This window comes from Vipera berus, assembly GCF_964194415.1.
Source record: "Vipera berus genome assembly, chromosome: 2".
In the NCBI taxonomy this organism is placed as follows: domain Eukaryota; kingdom Metazoa; phylum Chordata; class Lepidosauria; order Squamata; family Viperidae; genus Vipera; species Vipera berus.
Window position 1 is genome coordinate 164,906,142 of NC_138203.1, and position 17,633 is coordinate 164,923,774.

A 17,633-nucleotide genomic window follows, 5' to 3' on the forward strand; every position below is an offset into this window, starting at 1 on the left:
TGGATAAAGCAGTGGTATAGGAATAATTGATTGGATCCAGATGTCCTATAAATGGAATTCTGCAGATAAAATGTCCCAGAAAGCAGAAGGAAGCCTCTGATTTTTCTCCATCTTCTATCCCTTGCAGCTTCTATAAGCTAAAGCTACCAGATATGAATTGCAAAGTTCAGGTAACCACTGCATAATAGCAAATGGAGCTTTATGTGCTTCGTGCCTGCCATCTAGCAGTAGTCTGGATTTTTGGAGCCCTAATCTGGTAGCTCTACTACAAATAGGATTATATCCGAAATCTTAATGGTTACAGTGGAATCTGCCTATAACTGTTTACTACAATTAAGCAATTACTACTACTACTATGTCACGAAGCATCACGTTGTCTCTCATAAAAATTGAAATAAGTTTAATATTGGTGTACTACTATGAAAATCTGTAGAAGCTACTGATTATCTCAAATGTTGACTATGAGACTGCCATGAATGTTTGCAATATGTTATTTTCAAGGAATCCAGAGTGTTCCCCAGGCCTCCCTTATTCCTCCTCCTTTTTTGATGGGTGCTTTATGTGAGACTGCTTAGAACCAAGCAGTCAGTGAGATGTCAGAACCACATAACACAGCACATTAGACTGGACAATGTGAGGCCATCCAGAAGCTATTCAGTGCATTATCTTCTCATTCTTAACAGTGAATTCTTTCTGTTTGTAGTTCAGCCCTACAGTAGTGTTTTAAAATTTGGTACTTTTCAACTTGCAAAAAGCCTTATTCAGATGCATAAGTACTATTTAAGTCATGCTTAGTGTACCATAAAATCTCCCGGAATATGAATATGTGAGCTTGAGTATGCAGTTATTCCTTGGTTTACTGTTTCTCCAACATGCCTTAGGTATTATCAGCTCCAAGTAGTTAAACTGTTATACATTTATATGTAAATATTTGCACACCGCACTTCATTATCCAAATGCATGTGAATTAATAAAAGGATCTTCTGCTCATTGTTTAGGTTAAATGTGTTCAAGATGCTATTCGAGCCAAGAAGAAGACATTCAATTTCCTTGGAGAGATGATCTCTCTGATTCCCACTGTTGGAATGTTTATTACCATGAATCCTGGATATGCAGGTCGTACTGAACTGCCTGAAAATCTGAAAGCATTATTCAGGTATTAACATCTTGAGGAAATGAGGCAATGCAGGTTGGCTTGTATAAAGGAAAGGTTTGACCCAGGGAATTGGGTTAAATACAGAAATTCAGATGGCTACGTTTGCTTTGTCCATATTCATGTCTATACAATCACCAAGAGCTGAATTTGACTTGGAAGTGGATATTTAAGATTGGTCATGCCTGCTCTGGCAGGCTTCAATGGAACAAGGTCCCCCCAAATGCTCATTTCAAGAAGGCACTCAATGGGACGCTCTTAAATTTCTACATATGTCACCAGCCAAGAAAGGCTGGGAATCCCTGGACTAGTACAGTATATGGACAAAATGCCCTGAAATAAACTTTCAAGTAAGTACGCCTGAAGTCCATTTATTTTGAAACCGTGGCCAAGTAATATTCAAAGTGAGTTCTTTGCATAAAATATTATACGAGAAAGCTGTTGATTGAACACAGTAAAAAGTGTATTTATCATTTTTACCTTGTTACAGCAGGTGGATTTTTTTCTAATAGAGGCACTTGAAATTGAATTGTGTCTGTCATTTCCAATGATTGCTCACTGTAGCGGAATGGAAAGATATGCTGTTGCTTCTGCTGTATAAGCAGTCCAGATGCTCATTTTTCTCCATGTCCTCTTGTAGGCCCTGTGCCATGGTTGTGCCTGATTTTGAGCTTATCTGTGAAATCATGCTCGTTGCTGAAGGTTTTATTGAAGCTAGGCTTCTGGCCAGGAAATTTATTACGCTCTACACACTATGTAAGGAGCTACTTTCGAAGCAGGTAATTGAATGTGGTTCTGCAGCTCCGCTGTGGCGCCAAATATTTCAAAGCAAAGAAAAAATTGGTGGGAAAGAATTGGCAGAGATTTCTGAAAATATTACAGTAATATGACTCACTGAATTCCATCTCCAAGTTCTCCATTATAGTGTATTTTTTCCAAAGTCCTTGACAACACTGCAAGAACGTATAGATTTCAATATCTGGAATAAATCCAGGATAAATGCAGATGGCCACTCCGTTCACTTGGGTAGGCCAACGCGTCCTGCAGGAGCCTTCCCCAACCGGGAGAACCATAGATGTATTTGGATTGCAATTCCCATCATCCCTGTTCAGCATAGTGAGGGAGATGGGAGTTAGGGTTTAGAAATTATATATAGAGTATCCTGTATATGTGGGGAAAGCCAGTAAGGAAAGCTGGTTTATAGCCTTTGGGAAAAGACTTTAAAAGGTTTGGGAAGGCCCATTTTCCTCTAATAACAGTGGATATCTTTGCTAAGGTAGTCGTGTCTAGGAAGCCCTTTCTTCTCATTGGAAGTGGGTGATGTTTTGTGCCTTATTTAAGTGACGTCCTTTCATTCACCTGGAGTTCTAATGGCACTTCCCATCTCTCAGGATCACTACGACTGGGGGTTGAGAGCTATCAAGTCTGTGCTAGTGGTGGCAGGGTCCCTGAAGAGAGGGGACCCAAGCCGGCCTGAAGACCAGGTCCTCATGAGAGCTTTGAGAGACTTTAACATACCCAAGATTGTGACTGATGACTTACCTGTGTTCATGGGACTCATTGGGGACCTTTTCCCAGCCTTGGATGTACCCCGGAAGCGTGACCTGAACTTTGAGAAGGTGAGTTGGCTACTGTGGTTTCAAGCAAGGGGCTAAGGAAAGCAGTTAAATGCTTCTCGCCAGAAGTACAAGAACTTTCTTCTCAGGGAAAATCAAGATGTCGCCAGAAGAGCAGCCCTGATTCAGAAACTGGCAGGGGCTGCTCTCTCTATTTACTTGAGTTGTAAGACTGAAGGACAGGGCTTGTAAGCAGAATCATGCTACCAAGCCACGCTTCAGCCAGGGATACAGAAGAATCCCTTGACCCATTTTTTTTTTAAAAAAACCCTGCTTGCTTCCTGCTCTCTTGTTTAATGGATCAAACCAACATGCAATTATATTTGCAGTTTTCTTTGTCTCTGAATTATGCACTTTGTTTCTTGTTTTTAAGCACCACCACAGGTACCACCATTATGCAGTCAGTGTACACAGACTGACTGACAGGGAGATGGGCGGTATAGAAATGTGAAGTATAAATAGTCCTCGACTTATAACCATTCATTTAGCAACCGTGTGATGGTGCAAAAAAAGTGACTTATGACCAGCCCTCGCAGTCACATGATCAAAATTTAGGTGTTTGGCAACTGACATGTATTTATGATCATTTGGAATGCAACCTAGCTAGCTGGCTTTCAACAAGGAAAATCAATGGGTGAAGCTAGATACACTTAACCCTGGTGATTTGCTTAACAGCTACAGCGAAAAAAAGGTGTAAAATCTGGTGTAACTGACTTAATAATCATCTTCTAGCGACAAAGATTCTAGTCCCAATTCTGGATATAAGTTGAGGACTCTGTGTATATGTGTGCGTATGAATTTAATTCCTTGTGTGGACCAGTTATGAAGATTAATAGAAATGACCTGGAATACAATAGACTGATAAATAAAACACGCAGAACTAACCCAATCTGGAAATAAACAAATCTTATCAAATCTCTTATCCTCAGATTATCAAACAAGCTGTTGTTGAGCTCTGTCTGCAACCCGAGGAGAGTTTTGTTTTGAAGGTGGTGCAGCTAGAGGAACTACTGCAAGTCCGACATTCAGTGTTTGTGATTGGAAATGCTGGCTCTGGCAAGTCACAGGTGAGAACTCTGTACCACCACTTGGGACTTTTTAGCCAAGGACTCAGCTATGAGCTCAGTGTCATTACCAAGGGCCAACTGAACATAGAAATGTTTTGTTTAAAATTGGTTTCACAGAACATGGCAGCCTTCACAAGGTGTCTCCCAAAATATTTATGATTGACAGATCTTAAACCCAAGGTCAGGGGCCTGAATGCACTGCTGTCTGGAGGAAAGCCAGATAAGTGGCTAGCTACCCCCCACACTGACGGTTCCAATGATCTCATTTGCTGGGGGAGGGGGAATGTAATTTTTTTTCCTAGCGCTACCATTATCTCCTTGAATCCTGTTTGGTTTCTCAAAATAACATATTTGCAGCTATAGCCACCTGCTCTTCTGAGCACCTGTTCATGATCATGATCATGACTTGGTTAGGTGGGCACCTTAAACAAACACACTGATTTCATGACACTTCCTTCTCAGTGTATGGGGGCTACGGGCATTTGGTTAAGGAACAACAGACTTTGGCTCAACCCTAGCAAGTGGATTTGGGAGCCCTCTAACTCTGTGGACTCTTCATCTTTGGTCCTGGTTGAGATTATACTCCCTCAGATAGAACTGATGCACAGTTTGGAAGTTCTCTAGAATGCTAGGCTTCTACTGGAAAGCAGGTAGCAGGCATGCCAAGAAGGCCTTTGCACAAATCCATCTCTTGCACCATTGTGTCCAATCCTGGATTGGAATGCCCTACTCAAAGTCACTTAAGGTCTTATCACCTCCTGTTTAAATCACTGCAATGTGCTCTATTTAAGGGCTTCCCTTAAATACTACCGAGAAACTTGGCTTGATTTAGATGCAGGGAAGCAAGTAATTGTGAACTCGTCTTGATGCACCCACATAACAGCACTGCTTTTTTCTGGAAGCAATTTAAGATGTTGGTTATAACCAATAAAGCTGTTAATGGCACAGGGCTCAGTTACTTGTGGGACTATTTGTCTCTGGTTATGCCTATTCATCCTATGAGCTCTGACAGTTGGAGCATGCTTCAGGTCCCTTTCACAAAATAATCCCACTTAGTGGGAACCAGGGGTTATGTGCCTGCCCCATGAGACATTACTTTCCCCTGGTTTAGATGGCCCAAACCCGTCTCTATTTCTACAGGGCCCTAAAAACCTGGTTCTTCCCTCAAGCATTGATCAGATCCCATGATGAGCTCATATATTAGGCCTCTGAACGAGATCTGAGCTAGTTGGCCTTAGTTGCTTCCCTGATTATTATTATTTCTGTTGTGATGTCCTGGTTTTTTATGATCTGAGATTATATATTACATTATAATGTTTTTAATTTCTAATTTTTACATTTTCCCCTAAAATGTAAGCTACCCAGAGTCTCCTTTGCAAATTAAGCAACCATATAAATCCAGTCAATCCAACATCCAATCTTGATTGGTCACCAGGACCAGAGGTTTAGTCTTCCAAGCTTTTGGACTTGTGCTGGAGCCCATCAATCCAATCAATATCTTTGGAGGTGCCAATGGTGGAGCTTTTCAAAAAGTATATAGTGGCCGTGTCCCCTGCTTATGCTGGCTCAAAGATGATTAAAATTAAAGTCCGGTATATCTGGAGAATGCCAGATTAGGAACGGACACAATAGTGCATACGATGGACAAAACATTCAATCTTTTCCTTCTGGCAGGTATTAAAATCTCTGAATAAAACCTATCAGCTCATGAAGAGAAAGCCTGTAGCTGTTGACCTTGATCCTAAAGCTGTGACTTGTGATGAGCTATTTGGTATAATTAATCCAGCAACAAGAGAATGGAAAGATGGTAAGAAACAAACAGCTACGTTCTGGAGATTGTAGCTGAACAACATTTTTTATTTTAATAGTTGTTCAGCTACAATCTCCAAAAATCACAAAAAGGTGATTATATAAAAGCTGAGAAAATAGTGCAAAATAGCAGATGTCTACATTAAGGTGCATAGAAAGATCATGCATTTGTTTCACAGAATAACATTTAAATTTCTTCCCTGAAATACTACTATAGGAAAGTCAGAAGTATTTCATTTGGGAAAATTGCATACTGCAGTTATGAACTTATTTCATCTTCCTGCTATTTAAAATTCTAATACTGTAACTTTCTAAAAAAACACCCCTTTGTTACACTGTGTATAAACTTTTCCCTACTTCAGTTATTTGAGCCAACTTCAAGCAGAACAAAACACCAGAATTATTTTTTTATCCATGATATACCTGATTATAAATCCCTTTAATGGTTTGACATAAAAAAAGCTTATAACCAAGGAAGATACCAAATGCATATACTATATGATAGTTGCTGGCTTTAATGAGGCTTATTTTAATTATTCAAAGAAAGGGTTCCTCTGTCCTCTTTCCAACACTTTTACTGTTCAAATTCTCTGAAACATGTCTGAAATTATTTGAGACCAATCTCACTGGAAGCAGCTTCAACACTTGGAAAACAACATATAAGCCAACCAGTTCTTTATTAAACTAATGCAAATGGAATTTTTATGGCTTGGTACAACTACTGTTGAGTTAGCAAAAGGAGAGAGAATTAGGAGAAAGGAAACTCAATTCTGGCTTGGAAGGGCAGGTATTCCATTACACAGGCCGATAGGCTGAACTCTTGTGGGGCAGAGATAGAAAGCACTTTCATTGGTCCCACTTTATATAGAGATGCTAGGGACTAGAACCCTGGGAGGGATATTTACCTGCTTGGTTGCTGGAGGGATACGTTGCTGCTGTAACCTAAAATTGGAGAGAGGAAGAAGGAGAGAAAATTGGGGTGGGGGAGAAAAATGAGGAGAGAAAATGGAATATTAGAGTGTTGCAGAAGACAATGGCTGGAGAGAAAAATTGGATAGGCAGTGTGATTGTATTGTTCAGTTTTCAGTGTCCGGTCAGAGAAGCTAAGTTGTAGAGGGATGACATCTTTACCCAAGGTCCAAGATTGGAAAGAGATATAGAGAACTGCCTGTGGACAGAGGATTGGAGTCTTTGGCAAAGCGGAAGTATCTGGGGAAGGACTGGGCAGAAGACTCCCAAGGGAATTTTGTTTCCCAAATACAGGAGTCCAGGGCAATGATCAGCTGAGAAGATCAAAAGAAAGGAGATGAGAGGCACTGAGTCTACTCATTTGTAAATGTAGCCTATTTCTTCTTTTATTCCCTCTGGAAGTTTTTAAAAAGAGACTGGACAATCACCTGCCTGAGATGGTATAGGTCCTCCTGCTTGAGCAGGGGGGCTGGACTAGAAGACCTCCAAAGTCCCTTCCAGATTCTATTCTATTCTATTCTATTCTATTCTATTCTATTCTATTCTATTCTGTTCTGTTCTGTTCTGTTCTGTTCTGTTCTGTTCTGTTCTGTTCTGTCCTGTTCTGTTCTGTCCTGTTCTGTTCTGTTCTATTCTATTAATTACTGAAATGGAGGATGCTAGCACTGTCTTCTTTAGTGCACAATTTAAAATAATGCTGAATGGTGACATCAAAGCTCCTTAGCTTCACCTTGGTGGGGGTGAACCTCTGCCAGTTGGAGTGAGCCTGGAATTTAGAAGGCAGGTGTTTTCCCAGCTGAGGAAATGGCCCAGCTGCCACTCTGCAGAGATCTACTGATTCACCTGGAAAAACAATTATAGTTGTGCCAGGAAATAAACTGACTCAGCTGCCAAACAAAGATAAAAATACTTGATCACAAGAATGCAGAGCTATCTGGAAAGGCATAGTATCCTGTTTGGAAGTATCTTAAAAAGATACGTAATCTTGTTCTAAGTAAAACGTTTATGAACATCTTTGGTCTATCCAGCTGGAGCCTTTTTGCCCCCATTTACATCTACCAGCTGCAAATATGAATACCTTAGCATATCTGTAGCTACTTCTCTTGGTGGGACAGCCCCATACAGAGCCAGAAAGTGGCTAGGTGATAGCTTCCCCCAATACTCTACATGATTTTAAAGCACCAGCCTTTGTAGAATGAAGTGGCTCAACTACTGTCTGAAGTGCCTTGCTGTTAATATTCGTGTACAAAGCCCTGAAGAACGTGGTTACTTTAAAGAACATCTGCGTTGATGTCAGTAATTTAGACACGATTTTTAGGGGAGATACTGTTGGTGATTTGCAAATCTGTTGACAACGCATTACTGAACCCTTTTTGCAGCAGTATCTACTTTGTACAAATAGTCTCCTTTACCATTTGTGAAAATGAAATGGGCCCGTGAATTAGGTGCTCTGAAAATTGTTCATGTTGGCTTTGCCAAAGACCAACTAGTATTTTTTTCTGGATAATGAACTGATAGCATTTCTTTACTTTACAGCTTGGGGATTTATATAAATGAGAAAATAATCACAAATAGTTTAATAACTTTAGTTGTGTTGATATATGTTTTTATCAGCTTTGTTCCTTCTCTCTGCTAAAATTTTACTGCAACTTGAGCGTATATGCATGTTATAAAATTCACTGAGAATTTCCCTGTTCTGGACAGGCTTATTTTCAACTATAATGCGTGATCTAGCTAATATAACTCATCGCGGACCTAAATGGATTGTTCTAGATGGAGATATTGATCCTATGTGGATTGAATCTTTGAATACCGTGATGGATGACAACAAGGTCAGCACAATAAGCTAGGGACTCAATCATTGTTTTTCACTTTTATGAAAATAGAAAGTTGCATTGTATGATTTCCTCCTTCCTAGGTGCTGACCTTAGCTAGCAATGAGCGAATCCCACTAAATCCCACCATGAGGCTTGTGTTTGAAATCAGTCACCTAAGAACAGCAACTCCTGCCACAGTATCTCGAGCAGGAATCTTGTATATCAATCCTGCTGATCTGGGCTGGAATCCGTAAGTCCTGTTTCCCTTTGAAGCATATCAGTACATTCCTTTTTAGATGAGGGGTGTATATCCCATCATGGATCAGACAAAGTCCTCACTGGTCATATGAAGATATTGTCAGGGATCTATTATTGCACTATTCCAGATTATTCTAGTTCCAATAGCAAGTTACTTGCTGCCCAAGAAACCTGGGACAGACGATGTTGAATGAGACAGTGCAATCATTAAAGAAAAATTTGCCTTGATGCATTTCCCAGGTCCTGGAATCCTTCTGTAGTGCCTGGTTATTATATTAGGTTAAGGGCTCCAAAGATGAGTATAGTTGCTATGACAGCATAAGTAAATTGCGAAAGACAAGGTCTGCATGATGAGTGCAACAATGTGATTCCTCTCTCCCTCCCTTGGGTTGTGCAGAGAGGAGAGAAATTTGGCTTTTAGTATAGAATTGAGAAGATGGAATGAGATATTATTGGCAGGCAAACAAGCATTGATTGGTCAACTATTAACACTTTATTGTCAATTCTTGCTTCCCCTTTTCCTTTCAAACATGTTGACTTATTCTCCAAAATAGGGAACTTCTGATGCTTTATTTTTTACCAAAAGTTGTAAGTATATGCAAGGTAGTTTACATAAAAATGATAGTTTCATAGGTAATTACCAAAACACATTGCTCATAACTGATGGTATTTATTGAGAAGTATGTGATGTCTTTCTTAACAGCTAGATGTTAATATCTTCCCTGTAATTTAAGTGGCATTCCTATAAAGATGTAGCATAAGAGGGGGGAAAAGAGAGGAATAAAAAATTGATCAGTTGATATAAAATGCACATGTTACATGCACGAGAATGCATATTCAATAAGTAATTATATGTCACTATACAGGATAGTGAGCAGTTGGATTGAGCGCCGAGAAGTGCAATCAGAAAAAGCTAACCTGATGATCTTGTTTGATAAATACCTACCTACCTGCTTGGACAAATTGAAATTTGGATTCAAGAAGATAACCCCTGTTCCTGAAGTGACCGTGGTGCAAATGATTCTCTATTTACTGGAATGCCTCTTGACCCCAACCAACACACCTCCAGATTCTCCCAAAGAGCTATACGAACTCTATTTTGTGTTTGCTTGTTTCTGGGCGTTTGGAGGAGCAATGTTCCAAGATCAGGTATCTTCAGAAATGGAAGCGATCAGGCTTTCCATTATTATAACTCAAGAGTTATCTAGATATAGACCAGGGGTAGGCAACCTTGGCTCTTTCATGACTCATGGACTTCAACTCCCAGAATTCCTGAGTCAGCTATGCTGATATAGACCAATGACGCAATAACCAACTTTCAATACATAGAGTCCATTTTTCTACGGGCCTTTTCAGAGATTACTGCACTGACAGACCTGATACCAGAATCACTTCCATCTTTGTAGGGTTTAACATTTGATTGATATGTGATATAGTTTACAAGGGCTCTTTTCAAGGTCATATATGTTCTTTAGAATCAATGGAAGTTGCGTGGTTCGGCCCACCTGGGCCACCTTTGCAGAAGGAAAGATTGTACGTTGCATTAGTAGTACATTGTAGACATTTGGACCCTCATTGAGATGAATGGGATTTGTGGAGTTAGCCCTGCTGTTATAGCAGTTGATTCAGATCATTCACTCAGATTATGCCTACATTTAATTCTCTACACTCATTTAGCTTTGATAAATTTTGTTTTGATCTTTTGTTATATTCCCTTAAGGTCAAATAATATTTTAGAACATATTTCAATTTAAATAAATTTAAAAACATAATAAATATATATATATATATATATAACTTTCTCTGCAGCTTGTGGACTATCGTGTGGAATTTAGTAAATGGTGGGTGAATGAATTTAAAACAATAAAATTCCCATCTCAGGGAACAATTTTTGACTACTATATTGACCCAGAATCAAAGAAATTCTTGCCATGGACTGATAAAGTCCCACAATTTGAATTGGATCCAGATGTCCCATTGCAGGTAATTTGTTGGAAATAATTCTACTTCTGATATTTCTTATTTTAGAGCACTTTTGCAGTACTCTGAGACAAAAATCAGCCTTATATTAGCAAAAGATTCTGAATCTAGTAACCGAGACACGTTCAGGAGAAATACAGATTGTTGATTTATATTCTACTGGTAATTTGAGAGGCTAGATTCTTGCCATGTTCCAAATATATTTACCCACAGCCTATATCTAAATCCTGCAAAACAACAATTACCACTGCAGCAAAACTGAGTTTTAAAAATGACAAAATAATATGGATTATATGTATCAGATAGAGTAAACAAAGTTTACAATGACTGTTGTGGTAAGGTTGCCATGAAATTTAAAATAGAAGTCCTGCAGAGATACTTTAACTATCCTAGTGGGTGCTGGTATCTTACTGTGGGTAAGCCATGTATTTGTAGAAGAATAATGAGAGTGGGTCAATCCTAGAGGAAATCAACCCTGAGTGTCCTTTGGAAGGACAGATATTGAAGTTGAAGCTCAAATACTTTGGCCACCAATGAGAAGAGAGAACTCATTGGAAAAGGCCCTGATGTTGGGAAAGACTGAAGGCAGAAGGAGAAGGGGGATGGCAGAGGATAAGATGGTTAGATAGTGCCACTGATGCAACGAACATGAATTTGGGCAAACTCTGGGAGACAGTGGAGGGCAGGGGAAGGTCTGGTGTGCTATGGTCCATGGGGTGGCGAAGAGTTGGACATGACTTAGCAATTGAACAGCAACGAGAGAGGGAGCATGTGCATAATTTCAGCTGCCCTGTTCCAGGCTGACCCGATCCCACCATCCTTGCCAGCTTCATCATTCCGTGGTCACTTATACACAGTTACCAGGCTGCTTTTTGCATTTTCCCCTCTTTAAGAATATTTTTGCTTTTAAGTTTTGCCTCAAAGGTATATTTTTGCATTTCTGCTAACTTTGGAACTTCCCCAAGCTTCCTGATCCCTCCCTCTTATAGATGGTTAATTAAGGACTGGCACTCAGGATTGGTCTTCTCTTCTGGGGCTTAGAACACGTTGTTATTATTCCACTTTGGCCTACAACCAGTTATGCTCTGGATTTTTTTTTAAAAAAAATTAAAATTAATTTTCATTAAATTAATGTAAATTTAAAGTTAAAAAATTAAAGTTAAAAAATCAGCTGTGAGATGGGAAGATACAGTTACACAATAGTTTTCCTTGCCATATCCTATTAAAACACATCTGGGTTTTGCCACGCCTGTGTGTACATTTATTTTCAAGGGGAGATCTCTCTAGTCACCAATGCTTTTCTTAGAAATTATTTCACTATTCAGTTTCTTTAAAATTGTAATTCAGGCTTTTTTAAAACTGATGTAAATTTCATAGGGAGTCTGTTTTGCAGGCTTCAATGGTTCACACAACAGAAACCATCCGGATTCGTTACTTCATGGACTTACTAATGGAGAAAAAGTGGCCAGTGATGTTAGTTGGGAATGCAGGCACTGGAAAGTCAGTGCTGATGGGGGATAAGCTGGATACCCTGAACCTGGATGATTATATGGTGCAAGCTGTTCCCTTTAACTTCTACACAACTTCAGCTATGCTGCAGGGTAAGGGAAATTGGATGGATTTTCATTCATACCAATTAGGGATGCCCAAAACTATGGATGACCTCCTCAAACCCTTGGTTGTGTGTCTGCAAAAGGGGTTTCCAAATTGTAATCTTAATGCAAATAAATTGGGAAATTCTGATGAGAGTAAAGTTCCTCGAGGATGGACTCCAGAATGATTCCAAAAGCTCGGAAGACTAAACCTCCGGTCCAGGTGACCGACCCAGATCGAATCCTGCCACATTATCCTGGGACACAGATATTTTCTTTCATTTATGAGAATACATAAAAAGTGAGGGTTTAGTATATTATGTGAACTCTCCTAAATATCTCTTGAAGTACTTACGTATTCTCAGCAAAATGCCACTTTATGTTGATTTAACTATTCCATATTGCTTAATTGCCCAATGTCAATATACGAGAAAAAGTCCTTGTGTTTAAGAGGAAGAACGAATATTGTTAAAATGAATATTACTTCTTCAGATTAGATAGATAGAAGGAATTTCGTTATCAGTTCAAATCACCCTAGTGAAAAAAAGAGTTCCATCACTGACATAATCAAGCCAAGATTTGTAGAGTTTGCTTACATAAGCTGCTAATGCTATGGCATTACATAATTTTATTCTCACCTGATGGATTGGACTGCAAATCCCTCCATTTCTGTCTGTTGCTAATGCTGTAGGCCTAATGGGAATAGCATTCTAGAACATTAACAGGCTACCTGTTCCACCTCTTACATGCTATTTGAGAAGGTGACTCCTGCTCTTTTCCACTGAGATTGTTCAGCACAGCGTGTGCATATCTGCATCCTAGGCAGGTTGTGAGAAAACTGGTCTGCCTGTACAGATGGAACTGATATGGGACTTCTTGTTCCTTGCATTCAAGATATTTTCAAGTTATCATGTAGGTTACTTGCCTCCTCTGTAAGACTTTGATGCACTGAAGAAAAGCTGTCCTCCTCAAGTACATTACATAACTAACTTTTACTTTTGAACTGGTGCATGAGATGGAAGGACATTTGACCAGATCATTTAGATAAGATCCAATGCCATCTGTTGACTAATGGTCTTCTGTTTGAACAGCTATTCTGGAGAAGCCTCTGGAGAAGAAATCAGGACGTAATTTTGGCCCCCCTGGTACCAAGAAGCTGATTTACTTCATAGATGATATGAACATGCCAGAAGTTGACAAATATGGCACTGTGGCTCCTCACACCTTGATCCGGCAGCACATGGATCATGGGCATTGGTATAAATACATTTTTATTGATAATTAATTACTATGTCTGTATAGCTAAAAGATGGATTCACAGAAAACCCCATGTAAAAAAGCAACTAATCTTCAGGTTGAATCTTTTGTGTTTTCTACTGTATTATATAATATTATAATATATTGTAATGTAATATACTGTAATGCATCAATATATCGTATCATAAAGATGATATGGTTTGAATACTGTGCTATGCATATGATGCCTGTCTGTCCCAAAGATGCTTTTTCATGAGGCAACTGGACTTTCTTGTTTTTCTTTGAAGGCATTTCACTTCTCATCCAAGAAGCTTCTTCAGCTCTGGATGATGGGGAATGGAAGGATTTATACTCCTTGCAGGCAGCTGGTCATTTGCATTCTTTTAATTTTGACATAGATGGCCTCCTTGACCCCTCTTTCAAACTAGCAGTTCTTGTTGTCCAAATGTGGACTTTGCTGCCTTCAAAAGAGTGGCCTTTGTCTTTTAAATGCAGATGGACTGTTGAATCTTGTCCTGATGGGTTTGTTCTGCTATGTTGTCCCATGCATTTATGAAGTGGTTGTTTTGTTTCCCCAATGTATACATTTGCATATTGTACTGGATATGTCATGTTGCTCAGTTTGTGTCTGAGTGGGTTGTCCTTGGCATGGACCTACACATGGATCAATATCCACATTCTCCCCACCTCACTGGAGCACAAACCAGGAGTTATCAGAACCCTACACCACTGAGCTGAAGGCCTGCCTACCAAGAAAGATGGGAAAGAAAAAGAACTAAAACACATCAAGGAAGCCCTCAGAACTTGCGGCTATCCCAAGTGGGCCTTCATGAAATCCCAAAAAAGACCCAGCAGGAGCACCTCCACAACAAACAAAGAAGAAAACAATAAACAAAGCAATGTAGTGATTCCATGTTGTTGTTGTTAGCTGCGAAGTCATGTCTGACCCATCGCTACCCTATGGACAACATTCCTCCAGGCCTTCCTGTCCTCTACCATCTTCTGGAGTCCATTCAAGCTCCAGAAGTCATTCCATACATTGCAGGAATATCGGAAAAGCTCAGGAGGATCTTCAGCCAACGCAAAATATGCTCACACGTCAAATCCAAGAATACAATAAGGCAGAAGCTTGTCCCCCCAAGGATAAAACACATGGACACAAACTGACACAAAGACAAAGGGCACTCTTTCGAAGACAGCAAAGTCCACATTTAGACAGAGAGAACCGCTAGTTTGAAAGAGGGGTCAAAGAGGCCATTATGTCAAAACTGAACAGCCCTCTCTCAACAGAGGGGGAGGGATACAACATCATCTATCTCCAGTCTACAACACCGTCCTTTCAATAGTTCCAAGGAGGCTCCACACCCATTTGCACTACTCAGGAGACCATGACAACACAGATAAAACTCCAGGTGGCCTCAATGACTCTCTAAAAGAATGCAAATGACCAGCTGTCTGTAAGGAGTATAAATCCTTCCATTCCCCACCATCCAGTCAGAGCTGAAGAAGCTTCTTGGATAAGAAGCGAAATTTCTTCAAAGAAAAACAAGAACGTCCAGTTGCCTCATGAAAAAGCATCTTTGGGACAACTATGACCTGGATGACTGAGAATCTCCATAGACATGATATCTGTACATTTAAAGATATTAGCCGTCTTGTCTCTTACGTGTAGATTAAGTTAGATATTTTCATAGACCATTGATAGATGTGTTATTTAAATCTTGGTTCTGCTTTTTTAATGAAAAGATATCAAAACCATTCGCTGTTCATTTCGTATAAAAGACAGAAAGACTGTCTTAAGAGTAAGGGAATAGTGAAACATTGCTTTCTCAAAAATATTTGGTCAGTAATACCTTCCATCTTGCTTCTTTCCGTTAGGTATGACAGAAACAAACTAACCTTAAAGGATATTCACAACTGCCAGTATGTTGCCTGTATGAACCCAACTTCTGGATCCTTCACTATTGATTCCAGGCTTCAGGTACCTAATAGAGGGAGACATGGTACTTTGGTGATTTCAGTCAAAAATAAAATAGACTCCCTTACATTAGAGCAGTTGCTTTTTTAAAATTGTGACTAAACTGTAAGTAGAAAAAGTGAGATTTTTTTTTTATTAAGAGGCCCACCAGGGAGCATTGCAAGATCTTGTCAATTGTGTTTTGTTGTAGAGACACTTCTGTGTATTTGCGGTGAGTTTCCCAGGTCAGGATGCCCTAATGTCCATCTACAGTACTATCTTAGGTCAGCACTTGGCTCTTCGGAATGTTTCAATGGTCGTCCAGAAGGTTAATCAGCAGCTTGTTTCTGCAGCTCTGGGTAAGCACTGCAAAAAGCAGCATGAACCGAAGCAGGCTTTCCTGTTCATATTCTACCTCTTGGTATCTTATCCATATGTGTAACCTGCATTACACTGAAGATTTTGAGATTCAGATCTCTTTGTGCAAAGAATGTTTGGGAAATGGGGTAACAGTTAGCCAACAGTGTATTTTTGCCTGAAGAAAAAGGTACAACTAACTGAATCACTGGGATGGAATTTTGCCTGGCATGATTGTCACATGTACTTCCCGCTTTGGATGCTACCACAACCACATCATTATCATTTTTCTTTGGAACTGCCATTTTTTGTTGATTCAGGTTTATTCAAGTTCCACGCAGCATTGTCAAATTATTCTAATTAGGTGAATTTGTAGGTGTTATGAACATTGGTGGGATTCAAATATGTGAACAACCGGTTCTCTGTGTGTACGCCACTTCCAGAAGTCCATTCTGGGCCTGGGCAACAAAAAAATTAGCTACTGGTTCTGCCGAAGTGGTGCAAACTGGCTGAATCCCACCACTGGTTATGAATCCCCTAACCCCAGTTTTAATTAGACAACCTCTGCTATAACTTTTCAGACCTGGTTCCTATTATAATTTAAAATGAAATGCAACTGAAGTAAAAGAATTGTAGAATGGACAAGGCTTTTCAGGAGTCCTACACTTTTAATTAAACAGTTTGGAAATCAACCCATTTCATTGCTTTTTGTTGATCCTGACTGAGGAATTAATCACGAATAACCTGTTTCTTATCCCATGCAACCCATGCTTTCTTGGTATGATTATGACATGTTTCTTTGTAACAGGTTTACATCAAAAAATTACATCAACATTTCTTCCTACGGCCATAAAATTTCACTACGTTTTCAATCTCCGGGATCTCTCAAATATATTCCAGGTACAATATCATTTTTGCATTTTGGTATGTATGAATTTTCCGGTACCTTGGATTAAAAATGGCATCACATCGATCACTTGTTTTTGAACCATTTGGTTGAAACTACATTATAATAAATGCTAGAAATTCGGAACTGAATACAGAATAGAATAGAATAGAATAGAATAGAATAGAATAGAATAGAATAGAATAGAATAGAATAGAATAGAATAGAATAGAATAGAATACAATACAATACAATACAATACAATACAATACAATACAATACAATACAATACAATACAATACAATACAATACTGTCAGGAAAAGCTGGTATATATTATGACATCATCTAGGACAGCTTCCTTTGGCAGTCCATCATCTCTCTTAAGTCCAATATCAACATAGAAAAGCCATGGTGAGCAGAAAACCATTTTTAGTTCATTTTGAATTGCTGAAGTTGCTTTTGCCTTTTATAATCATCTGAATATATCTTTCCTAATAATGCATATTTCAATTACTTAGTCATACCCTTGTACATAGACATATTGAAAGATAAATATATATGCAAATAACCTGGGAAAACATCAACTTCTATCCCAATTCTTAAAATATTTTACTGCAACCATCTTCACTGGTTCACTGGTTCACTGTTTGCATATAAATTTTTGCATATAAGTATTTGAAGTAATTAATATATACTTTGCTAAGGTATTTTTACATAGATAAGATATACTTCCAGCAGCTGGACTACTCATGCAACAGCATCATTAATAAATTTACTTTCATTTTACAGAGGTCTATATATCTAAGAATCAAACAAGGAATTTATTTATTTTTATGGCCCTTCCTGGTCTGAATTCCACTGATGTGGTATTGCAAAAACAAAGGCCAAAGTTAGCTTAGTGGAAATAGTACAAT

The 17,633-nt window shown here is 39.0% G+C and overlaps 1 protein-coding gene across 1 annotated transcript in view; it reads left to right on the plus strand.

Annotated features, from left to right (window-relative positions):
• The window catches only part of DNAH17 (dynein axonemal heavy chain 17), a gene marked incomplete at its 5' end in the record, with an annotated part of 119,670 nt that overhangs the window by 54,728 nt on the left and 47,309 nt on the right, over positions 1-17,633 (plus strand). Inside the window, 14 exons of the mRNA XM_081319927.1 lie at positions 999-1,156; positions 1,794-1,932; positions 2,545-2,772; positions 3,699-3,836; positions 5,511-5,643; positions 8,319-8,446; positions 8,533-8,681; positions 9,556-9,838; positions 10,499-10,672; positions 12,063-12,270; positions 13,353-13,518; positions 15,397-15,499; positions 15,687-15,834; positions 16,641-16,732. Coding sequence (XP_081176053.1) covers positions 999-1,156; positions 1,794-1,932; positions 2,545-2,772; positions 3,699-3,836; positions 5,511-5,643; positions 8,319-8,446; positions 8,533-8,681; positions 9,556-9,838; positions 10,499-10,672; positions 12,063-12,270; positions 13,353-13,518; positions 15,397-15,499; positions 15,687-15,834; positions 16,641-16,732 — 2,247 coding nt within the window. The remainder of the gene's footprint in view (positions 1-998; positions 1,157-1,793; positions 1,933-2,544; positions 2,773-3,698; positions 3,837-5,510; positions 5,644-8,318; positions 8,447-8,532; positions 8,682-9,555; positions 9,839-10,498; positions 10,673-12,062; positions 12,271-13,352; positions 13,519-15,396; positions 15,500-15,686; positions 15,835-16,640; positions 16,733-17,633) is intronic.